The sequence below is a fragment of the Anolis sagrei genome, chromosome 6, assembly GCF_037176765.1.
Source record: "Anolis sagrei isolate rAnoSag1 chromosome 6, rAnoSag1.mat, whole genome shotgun sequence".
Lineage (NCBI taxonomy): Eukaryota > Metazoa > Chordata > Lepidosauria > Squamata > Dactyloidae > Anolis > Anolis sagrei.
Window position 1 is genome coordinate 21,225,091 of NC_090026.1, and position 23,696 is coordinate 21,248,786.

Consider the following 23,696-nt stretch of genomic DNA (forward strand, 5'->3'; position numbering starts at 1 on the left):
AAGGCAGACCATACACGTGATCTGCTTTGAACTGGATTATATGAGTCAGTCTACACTGCCATATAATCCAGTTCAAATCAAATAATCTGGATTTTAGATTTTATAGGGCCCTTCCGCACAGCTATCTATAACCCAGGATATCAAGGCGCATCATCCACGTGAGCTGCTTTGAACTGGATTATATGAGTCAGTCTACACTGCCATATAATCCAGTTCAAATAAAATAATCTGCATTTTATATTTTATAGGGCGCTTCTGCACAGCTATCTATAACCCAGGATATCAAGGCAGACCATACACGTGATCTACTTTGAACTGGATTATATAGCAGTGCAGACTGACTCATATAATCAGTCTGTACTGCCATATAATCCAGTTCAAAGCAGATAATCCGAATTTTATATTTTATAGGACCCTTCTGCACAGCTATCTATAACTCAGAATATCAAGGTAGACCATACACGTGATCTGCTTTGAACTGGATTATATGAGTCAGTCTACACTGCCATATAATCCAGTTCAAATCAAATAATCTGGATTTTAGATTTTATAGGGCCCTTTCGCACAGCTATATATAACCCAGAACATCAAGGCAGTGATCTGCTTTGAATTGGATTATATAAATCAGTCTACACTGCCATATAATCCAGTTCAAATAAAATAATCTGATTTTTATATAGGTTTTCTGCACAGCTATATATAACCCAGAATATCAAGGCAGACTATCCACAATATCTGCTTTGAACTGGATTATCTGAGTTTACACTGCCATATAATCCAATTTAAAGCAGATAATCTGGATTTTTATGGCAGTGTAAAAGGGGTCGCATGGGGCCCTTCCACATAGCCATATAATCCAGAATATCAAGGCAGAAAATCCACAATATCTGCTTTGAACTGGGTTATTTTAGTCCACACTGCCAAATAACTCAAATCAATATGGATTTTATACAGCTGTGTGGAAGGGGCCATATATTCCATTCAAAGCAGATAATCTGGACTGTTTTATTTGATAATCTGGATTATATATCAGTGTAGATAGAGCCTGCATTGCCATTATAATGCAGATTGAACCAGATTATATGGCAGTGTAGATTCAGGCTGGATCTACCCTGCTATGTAATCCAGTTTCTGAATCCAGATGATTTGCTTTGAACTGGATTATATTTGTCTACACTGCTATACAATCCAGTTCAAAGCTGATTATCTGGATTCAGAAACTGAATTATATGGCAGTGCAGAAAGGGATTCATTGATTTGGTCAAATGAGGGCTTGCCCCTTTCCTATCATGATCTTCTATGCTCTTTTTGTTTATAAAGCCATTGTCCCCCCAACCCTGCTGTACGCCTGCGAAACGAGGACCGTCTACAGGCTGGATGGCCATCTGTCAGGATGATTTAAATGCAATATTCCTGCTTCTTGGCAGGGGGTTGCACTGGATGGCCCATGAGGTCTCTTCCAACTCTTTTGATTCTATGATTTTTTGTGGATTGATTGATCTGATAATCTGAATTGTATGTCAGTGTTGAAGGGACCACATTTTTTTTGCGACCAGTTACTTATGACATCTTGTTGGTTTTTCTGTATATTGAAGTCAATTTTAACGTATAGTGACCCCAAGGTGATTTGAAGAACGTGGCTTCGCTGTCCTTAGGGTTCCTATTCTATACTGTGGAGTGAATGCAAATTGGCACCACTGACTGCTATGGTTCATGGAATTTGTCCTTTGATATCAGGCACCAGCACTCTTTGGCCCCTTCTACACTGCCACATAACATCCAGATTATCTGCTTTGAATTGAATTGGCAGCATAGATTCATATAATCCAGTTCAAAGCAGATGTGTTGATTATCTGTTTTGATAGAAGGGGCTTATGACCCATTCCACACAGCCCTATATCCCAGAAGATCAAGGCAGAAAATTCCACAATTTGAACTGGGTTATCTGAGTCCACACTCAGATAATGTGAGGTTTTCTGCCTTGAAATTCTAGGATATAGGGCTGTGTGGAAGGGCCCCCAGACAGCAGAGTGACTACAATTCCCATGTTTCCATAACAGTGATTCGTGGTAGTTAAAGCCGAGCCAAATCACATGTTTTCTACAGTGTAGATTGATCTACTCATAGGAAATCCTGGGACCCGTTTGAGGTCCAGATAATGACTACACACACTGCTGAGCATTGATGCACATTATTATTAATAATAATAAACTTTATTTATACCCCGCTTCCATCTCCCCCAAGGGGACTCGGGGCGGCTGACATAAGGCTACGCCCATCAATACAGTAAACACAATATAAACACAAAAACACAACAAAAAAAATCAAAAAATAAATTACATAAGATGCATGAGGGGCCTCCTTTTGCATGCTTTTGTAAGAGTTAGTTGTTGGGTTAAAAAAAGTTAATTTGTGTTAATTCTATGTAATATAATTACATGAACATAATATGTTGTAAGTAAACTTCTGGTTTGTAAGGTAACTCTTTTATTCATCTCTACCTTCTACCTTTTATTTTTCAATGATCGGTTTGGGGGGGGGAGCGCCAAAATACTGTTTGCTTATACTTGAAAATTACCTAGGGTCGGCCTTGGTCCTGTTAGAGACCCTAAATTGGGTCTTCTTAGGTCCACATCATGGGAGCACATAAGGAAGGAGACAGTCCCCCCAAAAAGATAAAAAAACAAGGTTTATTTTAGTTTCTTCATGAAGAAGGCGGACAGCCTGGCAGCATACGCAGATCCTACCCTTCAAGTGACTGCCGCACCCCTCCTCTTTTTTTGCTGACTTTTATACTCAAGTAATAAGTCATAGAACATATTCTCTTTCCAGCCCCCCTCCCTTGACCTTTTGATGGCAAGTACCTTCTTGTACCTGCAGACTCTGCACTTAACCACAACCTTTGAACTTAACCACAACACAACTACTTCCTATGTAGGCTTGAACTTTGTATGACCTCTACATGTCACATCTCATTTCTTAAAAACATTTTCTTCCATGTTGCTCCTTTTCTACAGAGAAAGGGTATATTTCTCTTTCGCTGTTAATTTCATTCAAAGCCCCTTGCTTAGCATTTGCAAATTTCACTCAAAGACCCTTTCAGTCCTGTGCCAACCTCAAGTGGGGCCATCTTCCTTGGGCGACCTAGTAACTGGGCTTGCCTCACAGGAAAGGGCCTATAGCTCCATCAAGGGCAGATCTGCACGTGGTAGACCATGACAAAGCACAATCCGACTCCTCCGGTGGTTGCCCAAGGTCCGATTTTTATTTTCTCCAGGCGCCCTCAGGACTAGCCCCCGGCCCCAGCTTCCCATGGTGGCTTGTTGCAGCAGGAATGGATGATGGGTCCTGTAGTCCAACTTGCACAAGGGGACCTGGATCAGCTGCCAGCGGTCTTCACGTGCCAAGATGCCTTAGACATGCAGTGCCTTTCTTAGTGTTAGAACAGTTTAAAAGGATTATTAGGGGAAAGAAAAACATCCACACACTTGCATCCAGGAAAGATAGAGGGAGAGGGGAGCTGAAGGCAATGAGAGCCTTGCCTGTCCTAGGAGAGAGGGTCTAGACCACAGAAAGGAAGAGTTCAAGCTTTAGAGAGGAAGGACAAAGAGGACTTGGGGGAACTACAAGTCCCAGCAAGGAAGAGGGGAGACAATGATTTAACTTCTAAAGCAGGAAGTGGGGAAAAGAGCTAGCTTACAGTTTAGGAAAAAGGGCACATTTCCCCTTGGGGCAGGAAGGCTTTAGAAAGAGAGAGAGAGAGCCTTTGTTAGAATTGTAGAGGTCATGGGCTCTCTGTAACATTGAAAGGGAAAGAGAGATTAAGCAACACAAGAAGGGAATATTTTGTTTGGTTAACAGAGAGATAGGTTCTGGGGCAAAGAAATAACAAGGGAAGGTTAGCAACTTAAGGTCATTTTATACACATGGAACCTCCAATACTTTAGCTGAAGTTTTATCCCTTCTGCAGAGGGAGAGAGACAGAGAAAGTTTTTTAAAACAAACCCAAAGGTATTCCTTCATAAAAGCATTTAACAGACTGAGCTGCCCCTTGTGAGTCCCTGCTGTGGCAAGCATACAGATCAGCTCCAATGAAATAACCCAGCAAAGTGAGAAGTGATTTCAGCCAAGGAAGATTTTATTATCTGCAGATAAGATCCTAGCTTGTGATACATTCCTAGAATAATCAGAAAATACAGCCTCTTTTATACACAATAATATCAAGTTTCCCACTGCAGCAACATCCGCTGTAGCGAAGCTAATTTGACAAGTCTCCAATTCTGACCAATCACAGAAAGGAGGCTTTGCTGAGCAGTTGGCTTGTAAAGAGACAAAAGACATTGAGTGGTGGTGAATGTGTTTCCCTTTCTCTAACAGGAAGTGACTGGAGTTACACTTTTAAAATGTCCCTGTTCTGGCTTAAAAACAAATTCAACGTAAGAACAAACCTACAGAACCTATCTTGTCCGTAACTTGCAGACTGCCTATAATTTTCTACCCTATACCATAACTTCTGTATTGACTTGGTATCAATATTGAAATACCGCAATTTAAACTTATGTTAAGGGAAACGTAATACATAAATTTTACTGTATTGTAAAAACAACTTTGTGAAGATAATATGCAATTTTAGTTGAATTTTCTTTGCCAGCTGCTTGAGAGTCTACATAGAATTGAAAAGTTGGAAGAGACCATAAGGGCCATATAATCCAACCCCATTCTGCCTTCCATGCAGGAAGACACAATTAAAGCACTCCTGATTACTCACAAGCTACCACTATTACAACACTACAACTAAATATGTGGTACAAATAACAAAACAAACACAAAGCTAAAACAAGTGCACACACATGTACAAAAACAAATCTGTCTAACCAAAAGGCTAATCTATGGACCTCGCACTGTCTGAAGGTTTTTATCTTCCTCTATTATATGTATACATATACACACATACACACCAGATAGATAATATTCTAGAGGTGTGTGCACACACACACATAATATAATAATGATAATAATAATAATAATACTTTATATCTATCCTGCCCTATCTCTCCAATGGGGACTCAGGGCGGTTCACAACATACAGCAGAAAATAGTCTATGCTGCAAAGTGCGACCATAAAAGCAGATAAACAAAACATAAATATTAGACATCAACATAGAGACAGACACACTGTGTGTGTGTATATATACACATATATAGTTTATTTTATTGTTTTTTTCTCTTTCAATAAAAATACTTCAAAAACACTGACAGATCGTCACCCAGTCTATGTTTAAAACCTACTTCTGTAGCTCATACTTTTCAGATGAGCTACAGATCAAATGCCTGTCTTATCTCTAAGACAGTGCCCCAAAAGCTCACCGAATAGAAATAGGTCATTCAAGGAAAAATGTTGAAGGATGGGCTACGATCAGAAACATTTATGGCACAAGGGAGAATAAAAGGAGAAGGATGTTGAGAAAGTTATTTGTGTGTGCTTAAGGCATTACTCAGTATGTACCTGTGAATGTAGGAACACTCTTCAAGGAGCACATGTGTTTGCTTGCTTCACACAGGAATAAATGCATGCACAGCTAGAAGCAGTAACAGGGCAAATAATAAGGAAGGAGAACAAGAACATGTGCAAACTCTAGAAATCATTTTGGGAGTGTATTGTTTGTTTAAACCAATAACTTTCTCAAAAGCTTAGGACTTGAAATGATGAAGAAGGAGAAACTTACACATCCAGTGTTGATTTTTTTTTAATTCATTGCTTTAGACAGAAAGGATGCATCAAGGAGAAAACAAAGCTTCCTAAACTAAATATAGCTACGGGAAAGCATATGAGAGATAAATGACTTGCTATTTACAAAAAAAGATAGCATCTATAACAGGCATGGGCAAACTTTGGCCCTCCAGGTGTTTTTGATTTCAACTCCCACAATTCCTAACAGCCAAGGCTGTTAGGAATTGTGGGAGTGGCAGTCCAAAACACCTGGAGGGCCGAAGTTTGCCCATGCCTGATCTATACTGTAGAATTAGTGCAGTTTGATGCCACTTTAACAGCAATGTCTCAATGCTATGCAATCATGGGAGTTGTAGTTTGGTGAGGCACGAGCCCTCTGGCAGTGAAGGTTAAAGAGCTTGAAAAACTACAACTCACAACACTCTGTAGCATTGAGCAATGGCAGTTAGTGGTGCCAAACTCTTTATTCTACACTGCACATGCACCCAGGAGAAACTCCTGAATTATGTTCCCATTGAATTGATGGTTAAATCGGATTTTCACATCTCAAAGCAGGTTTTGTTCCAGTGCTGGCGTGTGACAATCATGAGTTCAAATTCCGAAGTCTTCTGGACATCAATGCAAACACGTTTGCTCATCCATGACAAGGCACTATTTGGCTTGTTTCTTCCCTGTTTTTGAAAAAAGAAACAGGTTTGTAAGTAATCATAAATTTTTGGTATCTTAATGGAAGGCTGCTCTTATTTGCACACACATTATTAATGACTGTTCCTGCTCTTTTCCCAGAGCAAATTATAGCCCAATGCAAGGTTAATCTCAAGCTAGAAATTGATTACTTGTTACAAAGGTGACTAAAAGTAGAAGCAGAAGCCCTTTGAACACACTGGCGATGGTTTATAATTTGTATCGGTGGGCAGGTGTGTTTATGATGTTCATGCATTTTCTTTATACAATTTTTACTTCCTATTTTTTCAAATTAAATTTAATAAACATGTTTTTAAAAACAAAGTAGAAAGTACTTGTTACCTGAAGTTATTTTTTGAAAACCTTGTTTGTCGGAGGCTTAAAGATCACAAAGATGCCCTAGATTCTTGCATTTTGGAGGCAGCTGTGTAACTTCAATGTGCCCACTTATAATTCAAAAGGCAACAGATAGGCTGTGGTTCAGAACAGTTTTGCACATTTTACCAACAGGAAATTCAACAAATGGAGCTCTGCCCCTTCCGCAGTGGGAGAGGGAAGTGCACTGTATACAGCAGGCAGAATTCCTTATAGAAACTTTGGAGTTAATCACATATTGCTCTGATCTTCTTGGTACAAAGTTCTATAGTTGCTCCAGCATTTTACAAAAATGCTCTCTAGTTATATGGGGGTTATTTGGAAAGTAAGGATACACGATTTAAAATATATATATACCAAGAATGAATATATTTTAATAAAACTTACTTAGTGTAGCATAAGCATTACATTATTTTTCCACGTAATCACCATTCAGTTCAATGCATTTTTTCATCTGTGGGACAAGTTTTTGATGCCTGTGTCATAGAAGTTTCGCTCCGCCTTTTTCAGCGAGTTCGTCACTTTGATTTTCACCTCCTCGTCAGCGGAAAAGATGGGGGCTCCTCATCAGCGGAAAAACGTTTTCCACCAAGATGTTCCTTCAATTTAGTGAACAGATGATAGTCACTGGGTGTGAGATGGGGGCTGTGAGAGGGGTGCCTTAAAACTTACCAACCAAATGAAGTCAACAAATGAAGTCAACAACTAGTCTCCAGGGCAGCAGAAAACAGAAAAAATTATGGGAGCTGAAGTGCAAAACACTTGAAGGACTAAATGCTGGAAACCACAGATCGAGAAGAACACAGAGGGTTTTTTTTCCAGCCTTATCTTATAAGGCAAGGGTCCTCAAACTTTCTAAACAGAGGGCCAGGTCACAGTCCCGCAAATTGTTGGAGGGCCGGATTATAATTTAAAAAAAGAATGAACCATTTCCTGTGCACACTGCACATATATTATTTGTAGTGCAAAAAACACTTAAAACAATAAATAATTAAAATGAAGAACAATTTTAACAAATATAAACTTATTAACATTTCAATGGGAAGTGTGGGGCTGTTTTTGGCTGATGAGATAGGATTGTTGTTGTGTGCTTTCAAGTCGTTTCGGACTTAGGTTGACCCTGAGCGAGTGCCAGGCAAATGATCTTGGAGGGCCGTATCTGGCCCCTGGGCCTTAGTTTGAGGACCCCTGGTATAAGCTTATGCAGTGATTGGAAAAGCTGCAGCTGTTGTCATTCTGTTTTCAAAAACAGCAAGAGTCCCTTAGGACAAAGCACCTTCTTCATCTTTGTAGCATATCTGAATTTATCATGTTTCTGAAGAACACCGCAATTAATGCAAGAACGGGAATCACATGGACTGCAACTTTCAGTGTTTTCTTTCCATAGGCTGTGTTAGCTGCTGGCTGCTGGGAGTTATATTCAAACAAACATCTAGAACTGGTCTGCACTGTCTGTGGTCCTCCAAGTTTTTGGGACTTCCTGAATTCATGACCACTGGACAAGCTGGCTAGGGCTACTGGGAGTTGGAGTATCCAAACTCCTAGAAGGCCACAGATTGTGCATGCCTGATCTAGAAGTAGACATGGCCTACAACAGAGGGATAAACTACCCTATGAAGTAATCATCTACCTCAATGGAAATCCGGCAGATTGATGTTCTAACAGCTCTCCCCACCCTACCTTGTTGTAGCCATTGCAGTCCTCCCATCTTGGTTGGCTCCACTACTTTTTAGAGTCACATCCAGGAGTAAATGGGCTCTTATGACCATAGCCAAGCTCAGCTCCACCGCTAAGCACAAGGTCAAATCCTGTGCAGAATGTGGCATCGGCAGCAAGGTACAGGGCGGCCTTGGCAATCTCTGCAGGAGTCCCCATCCGTCCCAAAAGCTATAGACACAATGAAGAAGAAAGAAGATGTTGCAAAATTAGTACTCTATGCTTATTCTCAGGAGTGGATACAAACATAGATACGCATCTCTATTCCATTTGTTTTCTTCCTCCAAGAGTTTTTGCCTTCAGTTAAAAAAAATAACACCCACAAGTTTCTCACCCATAAGCCTATAAAATAAGCTTATAAAAAAAACCTCAGAAATTAGAAAGTATGCTCCAAAGGATATCTAATGCTTAGATTTGGCATGCTAACTGAAATACCTATGCCTTCCCAGTGAAAACAGACAAAACATCCACAGTCAAACCTCTAAATTTGCTTGGATTAGGGCACAGAACCCCCACAAAACTGGGAAAGGCACAAATAAAAAATATGATTAAACCACCCTAGGAATTTCAAGGTCCTCCAGCACAATTCTTGTCAATTTCAATCAGAAGCTGACCATAGATTCACACTGGAGGATCTAAAGGTAAAGTTAAAGGTTTTCTCCTGACATTAAGTCCAGTCATGTCCAATTCTGGGGGGTTGGTGCTCATCTCCATTTCTAAACCAAAGAGCCAGCGTTGTCCTTAGACACCCCCAAGGTCATGTGTGAAGGATGTAGAGAGACTATACTAATCAAATCCACTAACAATCAAATCCATGAATAAGCAAATCCACACTCCTCCTCACGATTTCCTTGTATAAACTAGAAATCCCTCCTATCCAGTTGCCCCAGGCCCATCATGGACTTGCCTGAGCATCTTTTCCTTGCTGGATCGCTGCTTCTGGATCAGGTGTTTCGCTTGCAAGCCTTGCCCACAATGGAGTCCAGATATTGGCAGGTGAGATGCTAAAATCCAAATTGTTTAAACTTTTTCAAAGGAGCAAAGATAGGTTTGGAAAGAGATCACAGAAATGAAGCAAAGCATTCCCCACATGGTGAGCTATATGTCAAGATTCCTAGAAGCATAACACGTCCCAACAGAATAATAATAATAAGAAGAAGAAGAAGAAGAAGAAGAAGAAATCCAGCATATAAATCTTGTTTGCTGTGACACACTGTGACTAATAATAATAAACAACTTTTATATCCCACCACCATCTCCCAAAAGGGACTCGGGGTGGCTTACAAGGCACCACAAGTGTAGTATATAACATAAACAGTATGAGTATAAAAACAGTATCACATAAAAGTTATAAAAACAACCACTATTAACACATAAAATAAAATAAATACACAGTTTAAAACACAGACCATTGTAGTTAAAATAGCTGCCTTCCGATTACAACTAAAGTGCCAAAGTGTCAACCTCATATGGGCTCATTTCATCCTATTTGAGGCCACGTGAAGCACACAATTCAGATATATGGGAATCCCAAGCATGTTTTCTTGAAATACCTTGGAATTACAGCCAAAATGAGAACAGTCTGAATTATTTTGAAGCATTTGGCATTCTAGATATGTTGACTTATAATGTGGCACATAGGAAAGGGCAATGGGCCAATCTCCCCCTCAAAACAGTAAAACACCAGCTAGTATAGACAATACAGAGGGACACTTGGAACAAAAGACCAAAACATGTGAACTACCAAAATTTATGAGACATTACATTGACCTAGTATGTTTCAAGGAAAACTCAAAAGATCATTGATCCCAGAATCTTGACAGCCCCTTATTAATAAGAATCTTACCAATTGACTCGGACACAATGCTTGCTCTCATCGATGGCCAGAGCTTTTGTCATCGCAGTAACAGCACCCTATAAGTTGAATGATTTGTTTTATTACACATATATTTGAAATACTTCTATACAGCCTTTAGAGGCAGAACCTCATCTGAAGTGGTCCCAACAGGGAAAACATTGAAACAAGGTGATAATACAGTTTATGCATCATCTGCATCATCATAATTTATTTATATCCCACTGTTTTCCCAGCAGAAGCATGACATGATAGCAACCCTCACATTAGAACAATAGGGGGGGGGGGGGGGCTATTGCTCCAGCCTACCTTGGTTGCAGAATAGGTTACGGATTGCTTATCTCCAATAATATTGACAATGCTGGAGATATTGACGATATTCCCTTTTGTTTTTCGGAGGTAAGGAAGAGCATACTGCAAATGGAAAAATAGGAGAAATTGAGATGGAAGATTATGTCAGAAATATTAAAAATTAGATTTCTTGACATTACTTACCTTAGATGCTAAGAAGTAGCTGACAGTATTGACTTCCATGAGGTCGCGGAAATCTTCTGCAGTGAAATCATCGATTGTTTTGTAAGGGGGATCTGAGGGCAGGTGGATATAAAAAAGCAGAGGTTTTCACAGCAGGTAAGATCCAGAATAACTCATTGTCTCTTTGTTTATTGTACTTTTTTTAAAAAAGGAAAGGCACTACTCCACTAACCCACGACTTATTTATGGAACGGAAGGAAATCATGATTAAGTCCTATCATGATGACTTAGTTGTAAGGGCAACTATGCAAGAACTACTGTAGATAGGTTCCACAAGTGTAAAAAGATGTTCCTCTTGACCAAGTCCAAAGGCACACTCAGAAGAGTAAGACAGGGAAGCTGGCAATAACTGAGCAACAATCTGACTGGAGAACCATTAAGTTCCACTCTCTACCTTCCTACTCAGATTCAGCAAACACTCTGCCTATAGAATCATAGACTCATAGAGTTGGAAGAGACCTCATGGGCCATCCTGTCCAATCTTGTCCCCTGACAAGAAGCAGGAAAATCGTATTCAAAGCACCCTGACATATAGCCATCCAGCCTCTGTTTAAAAGCCTACAAAGAAGGAGCCTCCACTACACGCCGGGGCAGAGAGTTCCACTGCTGAACAGCTCTCGCAGTCAGGAAGTTCTTCCTAATGTTCAAGTGGAATCTCCTTTCTTATAGTTTGAAGCCATTGTTCTGCATCCTGGTCTCCAGGGTAGCAGCAAACAAGCTTGCTCCCTCCTCCCTATGTCCAAGGACCCTTCCACATGGCCACATTCCCCAGAATATCAAGGCAGAAATCCCACATCTGCCTTGATATCTGCTTTGAACTGGGTTATCTGAGTCCACACTGCCATATATCCAAGTTCAAAGCAGATTTTATTCATCTGTGTAGAAAGGGCCTAAGTTTCAGTGCATCTAATATCTCACTAAGCCTAAAGACATCTAATTGAAATAACTAGGTGTTCTTTCCATAGCATATTTCCTTCCCTCTGCTGTCTGTCTTGCATTGATTTCTGGAGTGCAAACCCCAAAGGTACTGATATATCCTCTCATAATTTTACATCACACAAAAGATATAGATCAGGGGTCCTCAAACTAAGGCCCGGGGGCCGCATACGGCCCTCCAAGGTCATTTACCCGGCCCTCGCTCAGGTTCAACCTAAGTCTGAAAGCACACAACAACAACAACAACAATAACAACAACAATCCTATCTCATCAGCTAAAAGCAGGCTCACACTTCCCATTAAAATACTAAGAAGTTTATATTTGTTTAAATTGTTCTTCATTTTAATTATTTTATTGTTTTAAGAGTTTTTGCACTACAAATAAGACATGTGCAGTGAGCATAAGAATTCATTTATGTGTTTTTTAAATTATAATCCGGCCCTCCAACAGTTTGAGGGACTGTGACCTGGACCTCTGTTTAAATGAACATGTCTACTAATTGCCAAATAAATATAAATGATGGCCATATATGTCAGTTAACAATAAAACCTCAATTTGTGCATTTCATTCACAGCCCTTTTCCTGGCCTTTAACACATCCCCAAAATTCCCCAGGCCCAAAAAACAGGAGCCCCAATTGTTCCCATACGTCCTTCCCCGCCAGGATTTTAGAAATGACTTACGGACGCCAACATTGTTCACCAGGCAGTCAAGGCATCCATAATGTTCAATGGTCACAGCAACCAGATTCTGTAAAAGAGGAAAGAAGAAGCAGGGAAGATGGTTAGCAAGAGTTTACACCTGAGAGCTGTCAGGATAGTCATCCATAATGCACACTTTGAAGATAATCAAAGCCTCAGAAGTTCCCCCATTGCTGCCAATGGGCTGGATCTTCCCAGAGCGAAAAAGCATCTGGGTTGTTGTAGGTTTTTCAGGCTGTATGGTCATGTTCTCGACAACCCAGTGTTTCCGGCCATGAAAGCCTTCGACAATATATTGAAAAAGGATCTTTCGGCTGCCAGATTGAAAAATGAAATTTTGCCTGCCCAAGTTTGGGAGAATTGCTGGAAGAAACATTAACAACCTTAGATATGTAGATGACACCACTTTGATGGCCAAAAGTGACGAGGAGCTGAGGAGCCTTCTAACCAAGGTGAAAGAAGAAAGTGCTAAAGCTGGGTTGCAGTTAAACATAAAAAAAAACAACAAGATTATGGCAACAAGAATGATTGACAACTGGGAAACAGAGGGAGAAAACGTGGAGACAGTGACAGACTTTGTATTTCTAGGTGAAAAGATTACTGCAGAAGCAGACTGCAGCCAGGACATCAGAAGACGTTTGCTTCTTGGGAGGAGAGCAATGTCCAATCACAATAAAATAGTGAAGAGTACAGACATCACACTGGTAACCAAGATCCGCATGGTCAAAGCAATGGTATTCCCTGTAGTCACCTAGGGATGTGAGAGCTGGACCATAGGGAAGGCTGAGCGAAGGAAGATAGATGCTTTTGAACTGTGGTGCTGGAGGAAAGTTCTAAGAGTGCCTTGAACTGCGAGAAGATCCAACCAGTCCATACTTCAGAAAATAAAGCCCAACTGCTCACTGGAGGGAAGTATATTAGAGGCAAAGATGAAGTACTTTGGCCACATCATGAGAAGAAAGGAAAGCTTAGGGAAGACAATGATGCTGAGGAAAAATGGAAGGAGAAAAGGATGAGGGGCCGACAAAGGGCAAGATGGATGGGTGGGATCCTTGAAGTGCCTGGATTGACCTTGAAGGAGCTGGGGGTGGTGATGACCGACATGGAGCTCTAGCTTGGGCTGGTCCATGAGGTCACGAAGAGTCGGAAACGACTGAACGAATGAACAACAACAACAAAAACTTGGGAGCCTCCTGAAAAACAGATGGGGGGGGGGGGGGGGGAGAGACACCAAAATCCAAACACTGAAAATGGCACTGGGTAATGGCATAGACAATTACTTTGGAAACCAGGATCTGATTCCCTTTTGGCCATGGAAAGCCACTGGGTGACCTTGGGTGAGCCACACAATCTCATCCCCAGAAACTTGAAAGCACTAAACTACAAAGAAGTTCTCCCAAACCAAGACCTTTCCAGTTCCCACCTACCTGAATTGCTTTTTCGCAGCGAACATCACAGATCTGAAAGTGAGCTTCCCCAGCAGCCCCACAATCCTGCAGTTCCTGTTCAATCGCCCTCCCCTGTTCTTCTGCAAAGACAGTTGCAAACAGAGTTTGTGAGGAGTTTGGAGGGCAGTTCCAATTCCAGGTGATGAAGGGGTAACAGCAGGATAATATTGCCTCCTAGGAGCTTGTCTTTGGGTTGATGTACCATTCAACCATTGAGTCAATGGATCTCCTTCAGTTGAGACATGATGCAGGCCACTATTTGAGCCCATACTTGGCAGCCAACGTGAATTTGAGGCACAGAGACTCAATATTTTGGTCAGAAAACTGGATGCAGATCTAACAGTTACCCATATCTGCTCTTTATGCTAAGATTAACCATCATCCCATTTTGCTATATGTCCTAACCACCTGCTGAATATCCTCAAAGGATAAGTAGAAATTGTTGCGTTTAGTGTCAGGAAAATAATCCGTCCCCCACAGCACTAAACTTAAGGTTCGGCTGCAGCCCCCTTGAAGACAAAATAACACCAGGGTTGCAACAGGCTTGCACAAAAGAAATACTTTACTCTTTCCAGCAGAAAAAATAAAAGTCTTCTTCGAACATAGTAGAAAATACAGTCCTTCAGTATGCAAAACAAATATTGCTTAATTCAGCTTTGCGAACTTACATGTAAAACAAATGGTCCTTCCCAGAGTGCATAGTACCTACAATCTTCAGGAAAAACAGAAAGCTCAGCACGCACAGTAAGAGTTTGTAAAGAGCTCCCAATGATATACTATAACCTCTGTTGTTACACCCTACTGATTGTAGTAAGAGAAATCACTATTTATTTATTTATCGTGTCAGTGCAACCACTGACAGTGAAATCACTTGCCTTCACTGACACATGAAGTGCACCTGCATGTGGATTCTTGCTTTCTTTACACACACACATCTGCAATAACCTTAGTGATGATCCTCACAAAAACTTACCCAGTTTTCTATATACCTTAACAGAAATTATAGTTGCCCAGATGTCCGTTGCCATAGTGATGGTAGTTTGGTAACTACCCTAGTTCTATACCAGGCATGGGCAAACTTCAACCCTCCAGGTGTTCTGGACTCCAACTCCCAGAAACCCCATCCATCTTACTAGCTGTTAGGAATTGTGGGAGTTGAAGTCCTGGAGGGCTGAACTTTCCCCATGCCTGCTCTATACTATGGAATGCTGGGACTTATAGGTTGGTGTCGTACTTTCAATTCTGTACTAGAGAGTTCTAGATCTATAGTACAAAACTGTTAAATCTTTCCAAACAATAGACCTCTGGATTCCACAGGGCAAAACATGCAGGAAAGCAGCAGCACCTGGTGTTGGGAATTGGGACTGCAAGGGAAGAAAGAAAAACCTTCAAGGAATTGCATTAGGTTCTTCACATTTGTTGGAGTTAGGGACACAGAGCCCCTGTAAAAGTGGGAAAACTCCAAATTTCAAAAAAGATTTATTTTAAAAAGTAAAGAACACTGTATTGTTGAAGTCTTTCTTTGCCGGAATCAATGGGCTGTTGTAGATTTTTCGGGCTGAGGATGCCTGCCATAGATGCAGGCGAAACGTCAAGAGAGAATGCTTCTAGAACATGGTTGTGCCGTCCACCCAGATGATATAAAAACTAAAACTGCTACATGCTTCTCTCTATGGCTGAGTGAACTGCAGCTGTCTATCTTGAAAACTTAAGATATTAAGCAACTGGTTTTAAACATCAAAAAAGAATATTTACACAAAGTCCTTGAAGACTTGGCACAGTTCATCAAAGTTGCAAATAAACAGTCAATAGATGAAACTACAAAAATATTCTTTCTTTTCTTTAGTTACAGAGGTAACCCTTTCTTCCAGATAGCAGATAAGATTCTGGAATCTTAACACCCTAACCGCAAGCTGTTGTGGTTTAGAAAAAAAGCAGGTTTTTTCCCTATCTATAACTTAAGGTTAGTTCTGGAGACAAAGCAGTCACAACTATCTCTCTATAACTATATAACTCAATCTTCTCAACTAAGCTTATCTGTCTAAAATATCTCAGTACACCTCAATACACAATATACTATCTATATTAACTCAATATAGCTTACTCAGTTTAGCTTAATACTTATCTAAAGAGTAGTTTTTGCAATGGTTTTCCCAGAGCTAACTGCTTAGCCATCAGCATGTCTGAAATCTTTCCTCAAACTGAAAAGGCAGGGGAGAATCTAAAATGGGGATCTTTCCCTGGGAGAAAAGGCGGTCCCTAAACTCAGAGCTGCTCTCTAAGCCAATAGTTGCAAAGAGGCCTGCAGACTCTGATACTATTAACTTTTAGGACTCTTGCAAAGATGCAGCAGCCCTGGGAGAAAATGCAAGAGGAAGCAACCTCAAGCACCTTTAAATTAAGGCAAATCAGGCTCCTGGGAGACGGAACAATGGTCATACAGCCCGAAAAACTGAACTACAAGAACACTTCTTTAGGAATCTCTAGAAAAACCATATTCATTAAACCCAGGAAAAGCACATGTGGAGGGCCTTCTGAATTATTGTGGTAGACATAATATGATCCAAGTTTCAAAAACACATCAACTTTCTAGTCCGTAAACCAGGCATGGGCAAACTTCAGCCCTTCAGGTGTTTTGGACTTCATCTTCCCACAATTCCTAACAGTTTGGCCATGTCTGCCACAGAACCATACAAATCCCACCCACCCCCCTCCCCACCCCCAATTCAGAGTTGTTGGGTGGAAAAGGAGAAGAAAAGTGTTCCCTGAAATGCAAAGCAAATTTTGGTTTTGCAATGCGAACACATGCTGGAAAATGGGGGTCACTTCTGGATTCTTGTAGAATAGCTATACAAATGATAAATTCAACCAATTCAGAATTCTTGTCCTTGCATCTCTCAGCTTAACAATTAAATCCTCTTTAATTTCTGCCACAAACAAGAGAAGGAAATTGCTGATTCTGACTTTCATCAGTCTATATCAAGATCGAAGAACTGATGGCCTATCAGATATTATTGGACCTTTAAGTCCTATCAGCCTTGATCATCACACCCAAAAATCAGAGTGGGTGAGTGCTGCAATCCAGAAATGGGGAAATGCTTATCCGAAATGTACATCAAAGACATTCCAGGTCACTGTTTTACATACTCATCTTTCTTCCAGGAAAGGATAATTACAACTCCATGGTGTAGAAAGTTCACATTTCCTTTGGATTAATCAACCTAATATGAAATATTCAGAACAAGACAGTGAATGGACTCTCTCATAATGTTTAGGTATTAAAGGCGGGGGGGGGGGGGGGGGGAATCTCACCTTCACATTCTGGGGCACAGAAAACCACTTTGGCTCCTTGGAAAACTGGGAAGGAAAAGAAGGAGTGGAAATGAATGCCAGAAAAAACCTTACAACTCTGTTAATAGGAGCCCATTAATGGATTAAAAACAAAACAATTGGATTACAATTCCATTACAGACTGAGCATCCCGAAATACTCCAAAATCCATGTAAGCATCTCAGTCAGTGATACTTTTGCTTTCTGATAGTTTCATGTACACATGCAAAATTATATAACATTGTATTAAATGACTCATTGTTGTTATTTTACTGACATAAAAACACAGTATGTCACAGCAAATGCTGGATTTCGTATCACAAAATCACAAGTCGAACACTTCCCAAGGACTATGTGATTGTTGTTGTTGTTGTTACTATTATCAGCAGAAGCAGCAAAAACAGACATTTCAAAATCTGGAAAAAAAAATCCAAAATACTGGTCGCAAGTATTTTGGATACAGAATACTCAACTTGTATTTCACCTCATTCCTGATAGTTATTGCCTGACTATCAAGCAAAAAGTGGGTGATAGAAATAATACCATATTAAAGCTAACTGGCACAACCTAGGGATCACAACCAGACACAGTGAAGACATCTGCCCTTGCACTTTGCTACTCTGCTGCTGAATACTCATGCCCAGTGTGGAAAACATCTCACCACGTTAAAACAGTGGATGTGGCTCTTAATGAGATATGACACATTGTCACAGGATGTCTATGCCCTACACCACTGGAGAATTATACTGTTTAGTCAGTATTGCACCACCTAACATCCATCAGGAAGTGGCTGCCTGTAATGAAAGAACCAAGACAGTGACCTCTCCTACCCATCCTATGTCCGAATATCAGCTATCAAGCCAACATCTTAAATCAAGAAACAGCTTTCTAAGATCTACAGAGATACTCGCAGAAACCCCTCAGCAAGTGAGAGTCCAAAAGTGGCAGGCTAGAATTCAGAACCTCAATCAGTGGCTGATACTAGATGAGAAACTCTCTTCTGGGCACACAGAAGGCTGGGTGACTTGGAAGGCACTGAACAGACTGTGTCCTGAACCACAAGATGCAGAGCCAACCATAGGAAATGGAGCTACAAAATGGAGTCCACAACATGCGAGTGTGGAGAAAAGCAAATCTCATACTACTTACTACAATGTAGTCTGAGCCCTGCTACATGCACAATGAGGACCTCTTACAGTGACACCAGAGGCACTCCAAGTGGCCAGCTTCTGATCAAAGGACATTTAGTATAATGCCAAGTTTTTAATTTTGTTTGTGTTTTTAAATGTATAAATAAATAATCAGCAGCAAATACAGAGATTTCAAAATCGGGGGGGGGGGGGGGCAATATACTGGTATCTAGCATTTTGGATACAGAATGCTCAACTTGTATTTTAACTCATTTTACACCATCCAATATGATGCCCAGTTGTGTTAGACTACAACTCCCACCAACCTCATGAGGGAAGTGTTGACCAACACACCTTCAGGATGTCATGTTCAGGGAGGATGGGATGGAAATTATGTGGCATGTTGTTAAATGAGACTGCCCGGCATTTCCTACCACTACCTATGCTGAATAAACATGGTAGTGATTTGTTTGCTGACAAATGCCTAAAATTAAAGCAATAGTACAAATGAATACCCCCCCCACCCATCTAACTGCAACAATTTAATATTGAGTCAGACAAGTTACACTAGAGGGGAAACACCTTGTAAGGACACAAACAATGCTTTGGGCTCTTACATTCCTTCACCTCCACCCCTTACCACACAATGAAAGAGGCTGGGAAATAATTCTGTAGTGGTCAACTTAATAAGGAAATCCTATCAGTCCCCAGCAAAAAATCAGTGTGGTTTTTTAGAATAGGAAAAACATTCGGTAGAACATAAGAGCAATGTCCTGCCGAAAGATAAACCACAACTTTTTAGAGCTTCTTCCATTACAGTACACACAAACCGTGTAATGATTTGAGTTAATCTTTGAAAAAAAGCACATCCGGACACTGCCAAAAATGACTGGATACACAAAGTAGGGCAAAGCCTATAGAGAATTGCACAAGACATACAAAGTTTAGAAATGGGCTGTCTCTATCTTGTAACAACCTGCTGAGTTTACAACATTCTGCAGATCTTCAGCTGCACACTGTGACCGACAGTATTCTTGTCTCTCTATCTGGACACAGATCAAAATTAGGAAGGGAATTGTGTGGCTTTCCAAATGTTGAACTGAAACTCCAAGCAGAGTAAATGGTGGTGCATGCTAGGAGTGGCAGTTCAACAACAGCTGACAGACTATGTAACCCTCAGATTTATAGATGGGAAATTTGACCTCTCCAGATGTTGTAGGTGTGCAACTTCCATCACTAGATGATGGAAAGCCCGGGCTTTAGCACGGTGGGATAACCACCAGCTGCAAATCAAAAGGTTGACAGTTCAAACCTGGATCAGGGTGAGTTCCTAACTGTCAGCCTAGCTTCTGCTCACCTAGCTGATCGAAAACAGCAGAGTAGGTAAATAGGTACCGCTTTAAGTGGGGAGGTAATAAAAAGGCACCCATAAGGACAAGCTGGCAATTTGATTGGGAGGACGTTTATGGACAACAAAAGCTCCTCGGCATGGAAGATGGAGCGACAGTATCTCCCCGTGGCTGGGGTTGAGCACAGCCTCCAAATGCCGGAAAGCATTTACCTCTACATATTTATGTGTTGTCAGTCCTTGTTAACTGCATAACGGCATTGAATGTTTGCCATATAGGTGTTCTGTAATCCGTTCTGAGTACCCACGGGGAGACAGAGTAGAATATAAGTAAAGTATTATTATTATTATTATTATTATTATTATTATTGGCCCCCTGGTGGTGCAGCGGGTTGAACTTGCTGATCAAAAGGTTGGCGGTTCAAATCTGGGGAGCAGGGTGAGCTCCCACAGTTAGCTCCACCTTTTACCAACCTAGCAGTTCGAAAACATGCAAATGTGAGTAGATTAATAGGTACCACCTTGGCGGGAAGGTAACGGCACTCCATGCAGTCATGCTGGTCACATTACCTTGGAGGTGTCTATGGACAACGCTGGCTCTTTGGCTTACAAATGGAGATGAGCACCAGCTCCCAGAGTCGGACGCAACTACACTTAACATCAGCAGAAACCTTTACCTTTACTGTTATTATATTATTAGGTATGCTGAACAAAGCCAGTGGGAGCTGTAACCCAACTACATCCCAAAGGCTGCACATTCACCCAAATGCATACAATTCGGGTGAATGTGCAGCCTTTGAGATGTAGTTGGGTTACAGCTCCCATTGGCTTTGTTTAGCATACCTTGTGATGTGCATACCTATCAAAAAGGCTTATTTTAAATATTAGCACTTGTGTCTTATGGTATTTTTGCCCCGCTTTTCATATATTTTCCTCTATGCATGCACATGCATACATATGTGCATGCCTGCAAGAGGTAAAAAGAATATACCATCTGAGCATAACATTAGGTTTTCAAAATGAAATGTTATCAGGCTATGATCACAAACATGTCCACCACATTAAAAGTGTTAGCTTTTAAGGTGCCACTAAACTATTGTACCTTTTTTATAATTATCTTATTTACCCTGCATCTTTAATAATGTCACCTCACTGGGTGCAATTCAACAGCTAATGCTCACCCAGTTTTTTTCTCATTCAAACACAATAATAATCTGCGTGTGTGTTTGGTCAATCCATTACTGACGGTGGCTAGACGTAAATTAAACTTCTAATTTTTATTCTGGACACCATTTCCTGTTTTGAAGGATTACTCCACCCATTTCCAAACTCATTTCCTCCTATCAGCTTTCACACTTCCTGAGTCTCATCTGCAGCCTAGAGCTGAGCACTATTTATCGTGTTAGAAGCAAATTGAGGGTACAGTTATTGTGTATTTAAAAACACAAAGTTAACAACTTGGCATTATACTACATTTCCTTTGACCAGATGCTGTCCAGCTGGAGTGCCTCTGGTGTCACTGTAAGAAGGTCCTCCATTGTGCATGTGGCAGGGGTCAGACTGCATTGTAGTAAGTGGTCTGTGGTTTGCTCTTCTCCGTACTCGCATGCCGTGGATTCCACTTTGTGGCTCCATTTCTTAAGGTCGGCTCTGCATCTGGTGAAAGGAAATTTCAGCGCCTTCCAAGTTGCCCAGTCTTCTGTGTGCCCAGGAGGGAATCTCTCATCCAGTCTCAGCAATGGGTTGTGGTTCTGGTTTTTAGCCTGCCACTTTTGGACTCTAGCTTGCTGAGGTGTTCCTGCGAATATCTCTGTGGAACGTATGAAAGTGTTTCTTGATTTAAGGAGTAGGCATGCTGGCTGATATCCAAACAGAGGATGGTCCACAGATGTCATTGCCTTGGCAGGACTGAAGACTGACAGGTCGCAGGTTCAAATCCAGGGAGAGGTGGATGAGCCCCTCTGTCAGCTCCAGCTCCCCAAGTGGGGACATGAGAGAAGCCTCCCACAAGGATGATAAAAACGTCAAATCATCCGGGCGTCCCCTGGGCAACGTCCTTGCAGACAGCCAATTCTCTCACACTAGAAGCGACTTGCAGTTTCTCAAATCGCTCCTGACATGAAAACAAACAAACAACCAAACCCGATACATCACACAGTCCTAGACACTTGGGAAGTGTCCGACGTGTGATCCAATACAACAGCCAGCAAAGTGATCTTGTCTGCTGTGGACTCATCTTGTTGTGTTTCAATTATTATTATTATTATTATTATTACATTTATTTATACCCCGCTTTATCTCTCCCAAAAGGAACTCAAAACAGATTAACGTAAGAGCATTAGCATACAATTTAAAATATGTCAATAGGCAAACATTAAAACAGGATTAAACTGACTGTTTGAATCCGTGGAGCGGGGTGAGCTCCTGCAATTAGGCCCAGCTTCTGCCAACCTAGCAGTTCAAAAATATACAAGTGTAAGTAGATCAATAGGTACTGCTTCTGCGGAAAGGTAACAGCACGGTATGCAGTCATGCTGGCCACATGACCTTGGAGGCATCTACAGACAACTTAGAAATGGACATGCGCACCAACCCCTGGAGTTGGACACAAGTAGACTTAAAGTCAGGGGAAACCTTTACCTCTACTATAGTGGCAAAAGAGCCTGTGTGATCCTTGTATCCCCTTAAAGGAGAACTTTCAAAGAGTTGGTGATACACTTTGAAGATATGCATCATTTCGCAACACAGTAATTCTATTTGACAGGCAAACTGGAGATTAAACCAATATATATTTAAATATATCTTTTAACATTAGATAGGCAAGCTTGGGCCCTCCAGGTGTTTTGGACTTCAACTCCCACAATTCCTAACAGCCGGTAGGCTGTTAGGAATTGTGGGAGTTGAAGTCCAAAACACCTGGACGGCAGGTGCATCTTCTAACCTTGTCCAACCACTGTACTCAATGAACTAATACAGCCTAAATTTAACTTCCACTTAAAATAAAACTCCTCTCTCTGAACTCACCAAATTCTCTGACGATGCCTTCGCCAATGCCCCTGCTGCCCCCCGTTACTATGACCACCTTCCCCGGATAACGAAGCCCAGTTGCCATTATAACTTCCCTGGCAGTTCTGCCTGATGACTCCTCAGCCAGCTGATCTTAAATACACAGCTGCCCCATGTGTTTGTTTTCCCCCACTGCGCATGCTCACGCCTCCCTCGGCTCACCAGGAAGTGGAGTCCAACATTCCATTGCCAAGTTAGCCACCAGCCCTTGCTGGAATGCTAAGCAGCAGAAGGGTTTGGCATATTATATTACTATTTCTTTTTAATTTTGGTCTTCAGCTTTTGAATATTTGCCTAAACACAATGTGATCTCTTGGACATCTTTCAAACCAGATTGTCAAAGCAGATAATCCACATGATCTGCTTTGAACTGGATTATATGAGTCAGTCTACACTGCCACATAATCCAGTTCAAATAACATAATCTGGATTTTATATTTTATAGGGCCCTTCCGCACAGCTATATATAACCCAGAATATCAAGGCACACCATCCACGTGATCTGCTTTGAATTGGATTATATGAGTCAGTCTACACTGCAATATAATCCAGTTCAAATCAAATAATTTGGATTTTATATTTTATAGGGCCCTTCCGCACAGCAAATAATCCAGAATATCAAGGCAGACAATCCACGTGATCTGCTTTGAACTGGATTATATGAGTCAGTCAACACTGCCATATAATCCAGTTCAAAGCAGATAATCTGGATTTTATAAGGCAATGTAGAAGTGGCCTCATAGGACCCTTTTGCACAGCTATATAACCCAGAATATCAAGGCAGATAATCCACAATATCTGCTATGAACTGGGTTGTGTGATTCACTCTACACTGCCATATA

General features: G+C 41.0%; 1 protein-coding gene across 1 annotated transcript; it reads right to left on the reverse strand.

The window, feature by feature from the left end:
• Window positions 1–5,235: 5,235 nt before the first annotated feature.
• LOC132777920 (17-beta-hydroxysteroid dehydrogenase 14-like) lies at window positions 5,236–22,978 on the reverse strand. Its single transcript, XM_067469890.1, has 10 exons — window positions 22,813–22,978; window positions 17,293–17,337; window positions 13,960–14,060; window positions 12,515–12,581; window positions 10,857–10,948; window positions 10,671–10,775; window positions 10,353–10,420; window positions 9,414–9,510; window positions 8,471–8,677; window positions 5,236–6,402 (listed from the first exon to the last, which is right to left on the reverse strand). Exons 1-9 carry the CDS (start codon window positions 22,898–22,900, stop codon window positions 8,513–8,515), a joined length of 828 nt encoding a protein of 275 aa, XP_067325991.1. The 5' UTR covers window positions 22,901–22,978; the 3' UTR covers window positions 5,236–6,402; window positions 8,471–8,512.
• Window positions 22,979–23,696: the final 718 nt, after the last annotated feature.

Coding starts and splice junctions, on each gene's coding strand:
- LOC132777920 (XM_067469890.1), bottom strand. CDS start 22,900: ATGGCAACTGGGCTTCGTTATCCGGGGAAGGTGGTCATAGTAACGGGG. Junction 17,338..22,812: donor AGGCATCGTCAGAGAATTTG/GTGAGTTCAGAG, acceptor TTTCCTTCCCAG/TTTTCCAAGGAGCCAAAGTG. Junction 10,421..10,670: donor TAACCTATTCTGCAACCAAG/GTAGGCTGGAGC, acceptor TTCAACTTATAG/GGTGCTGTTACTGCGATGAC.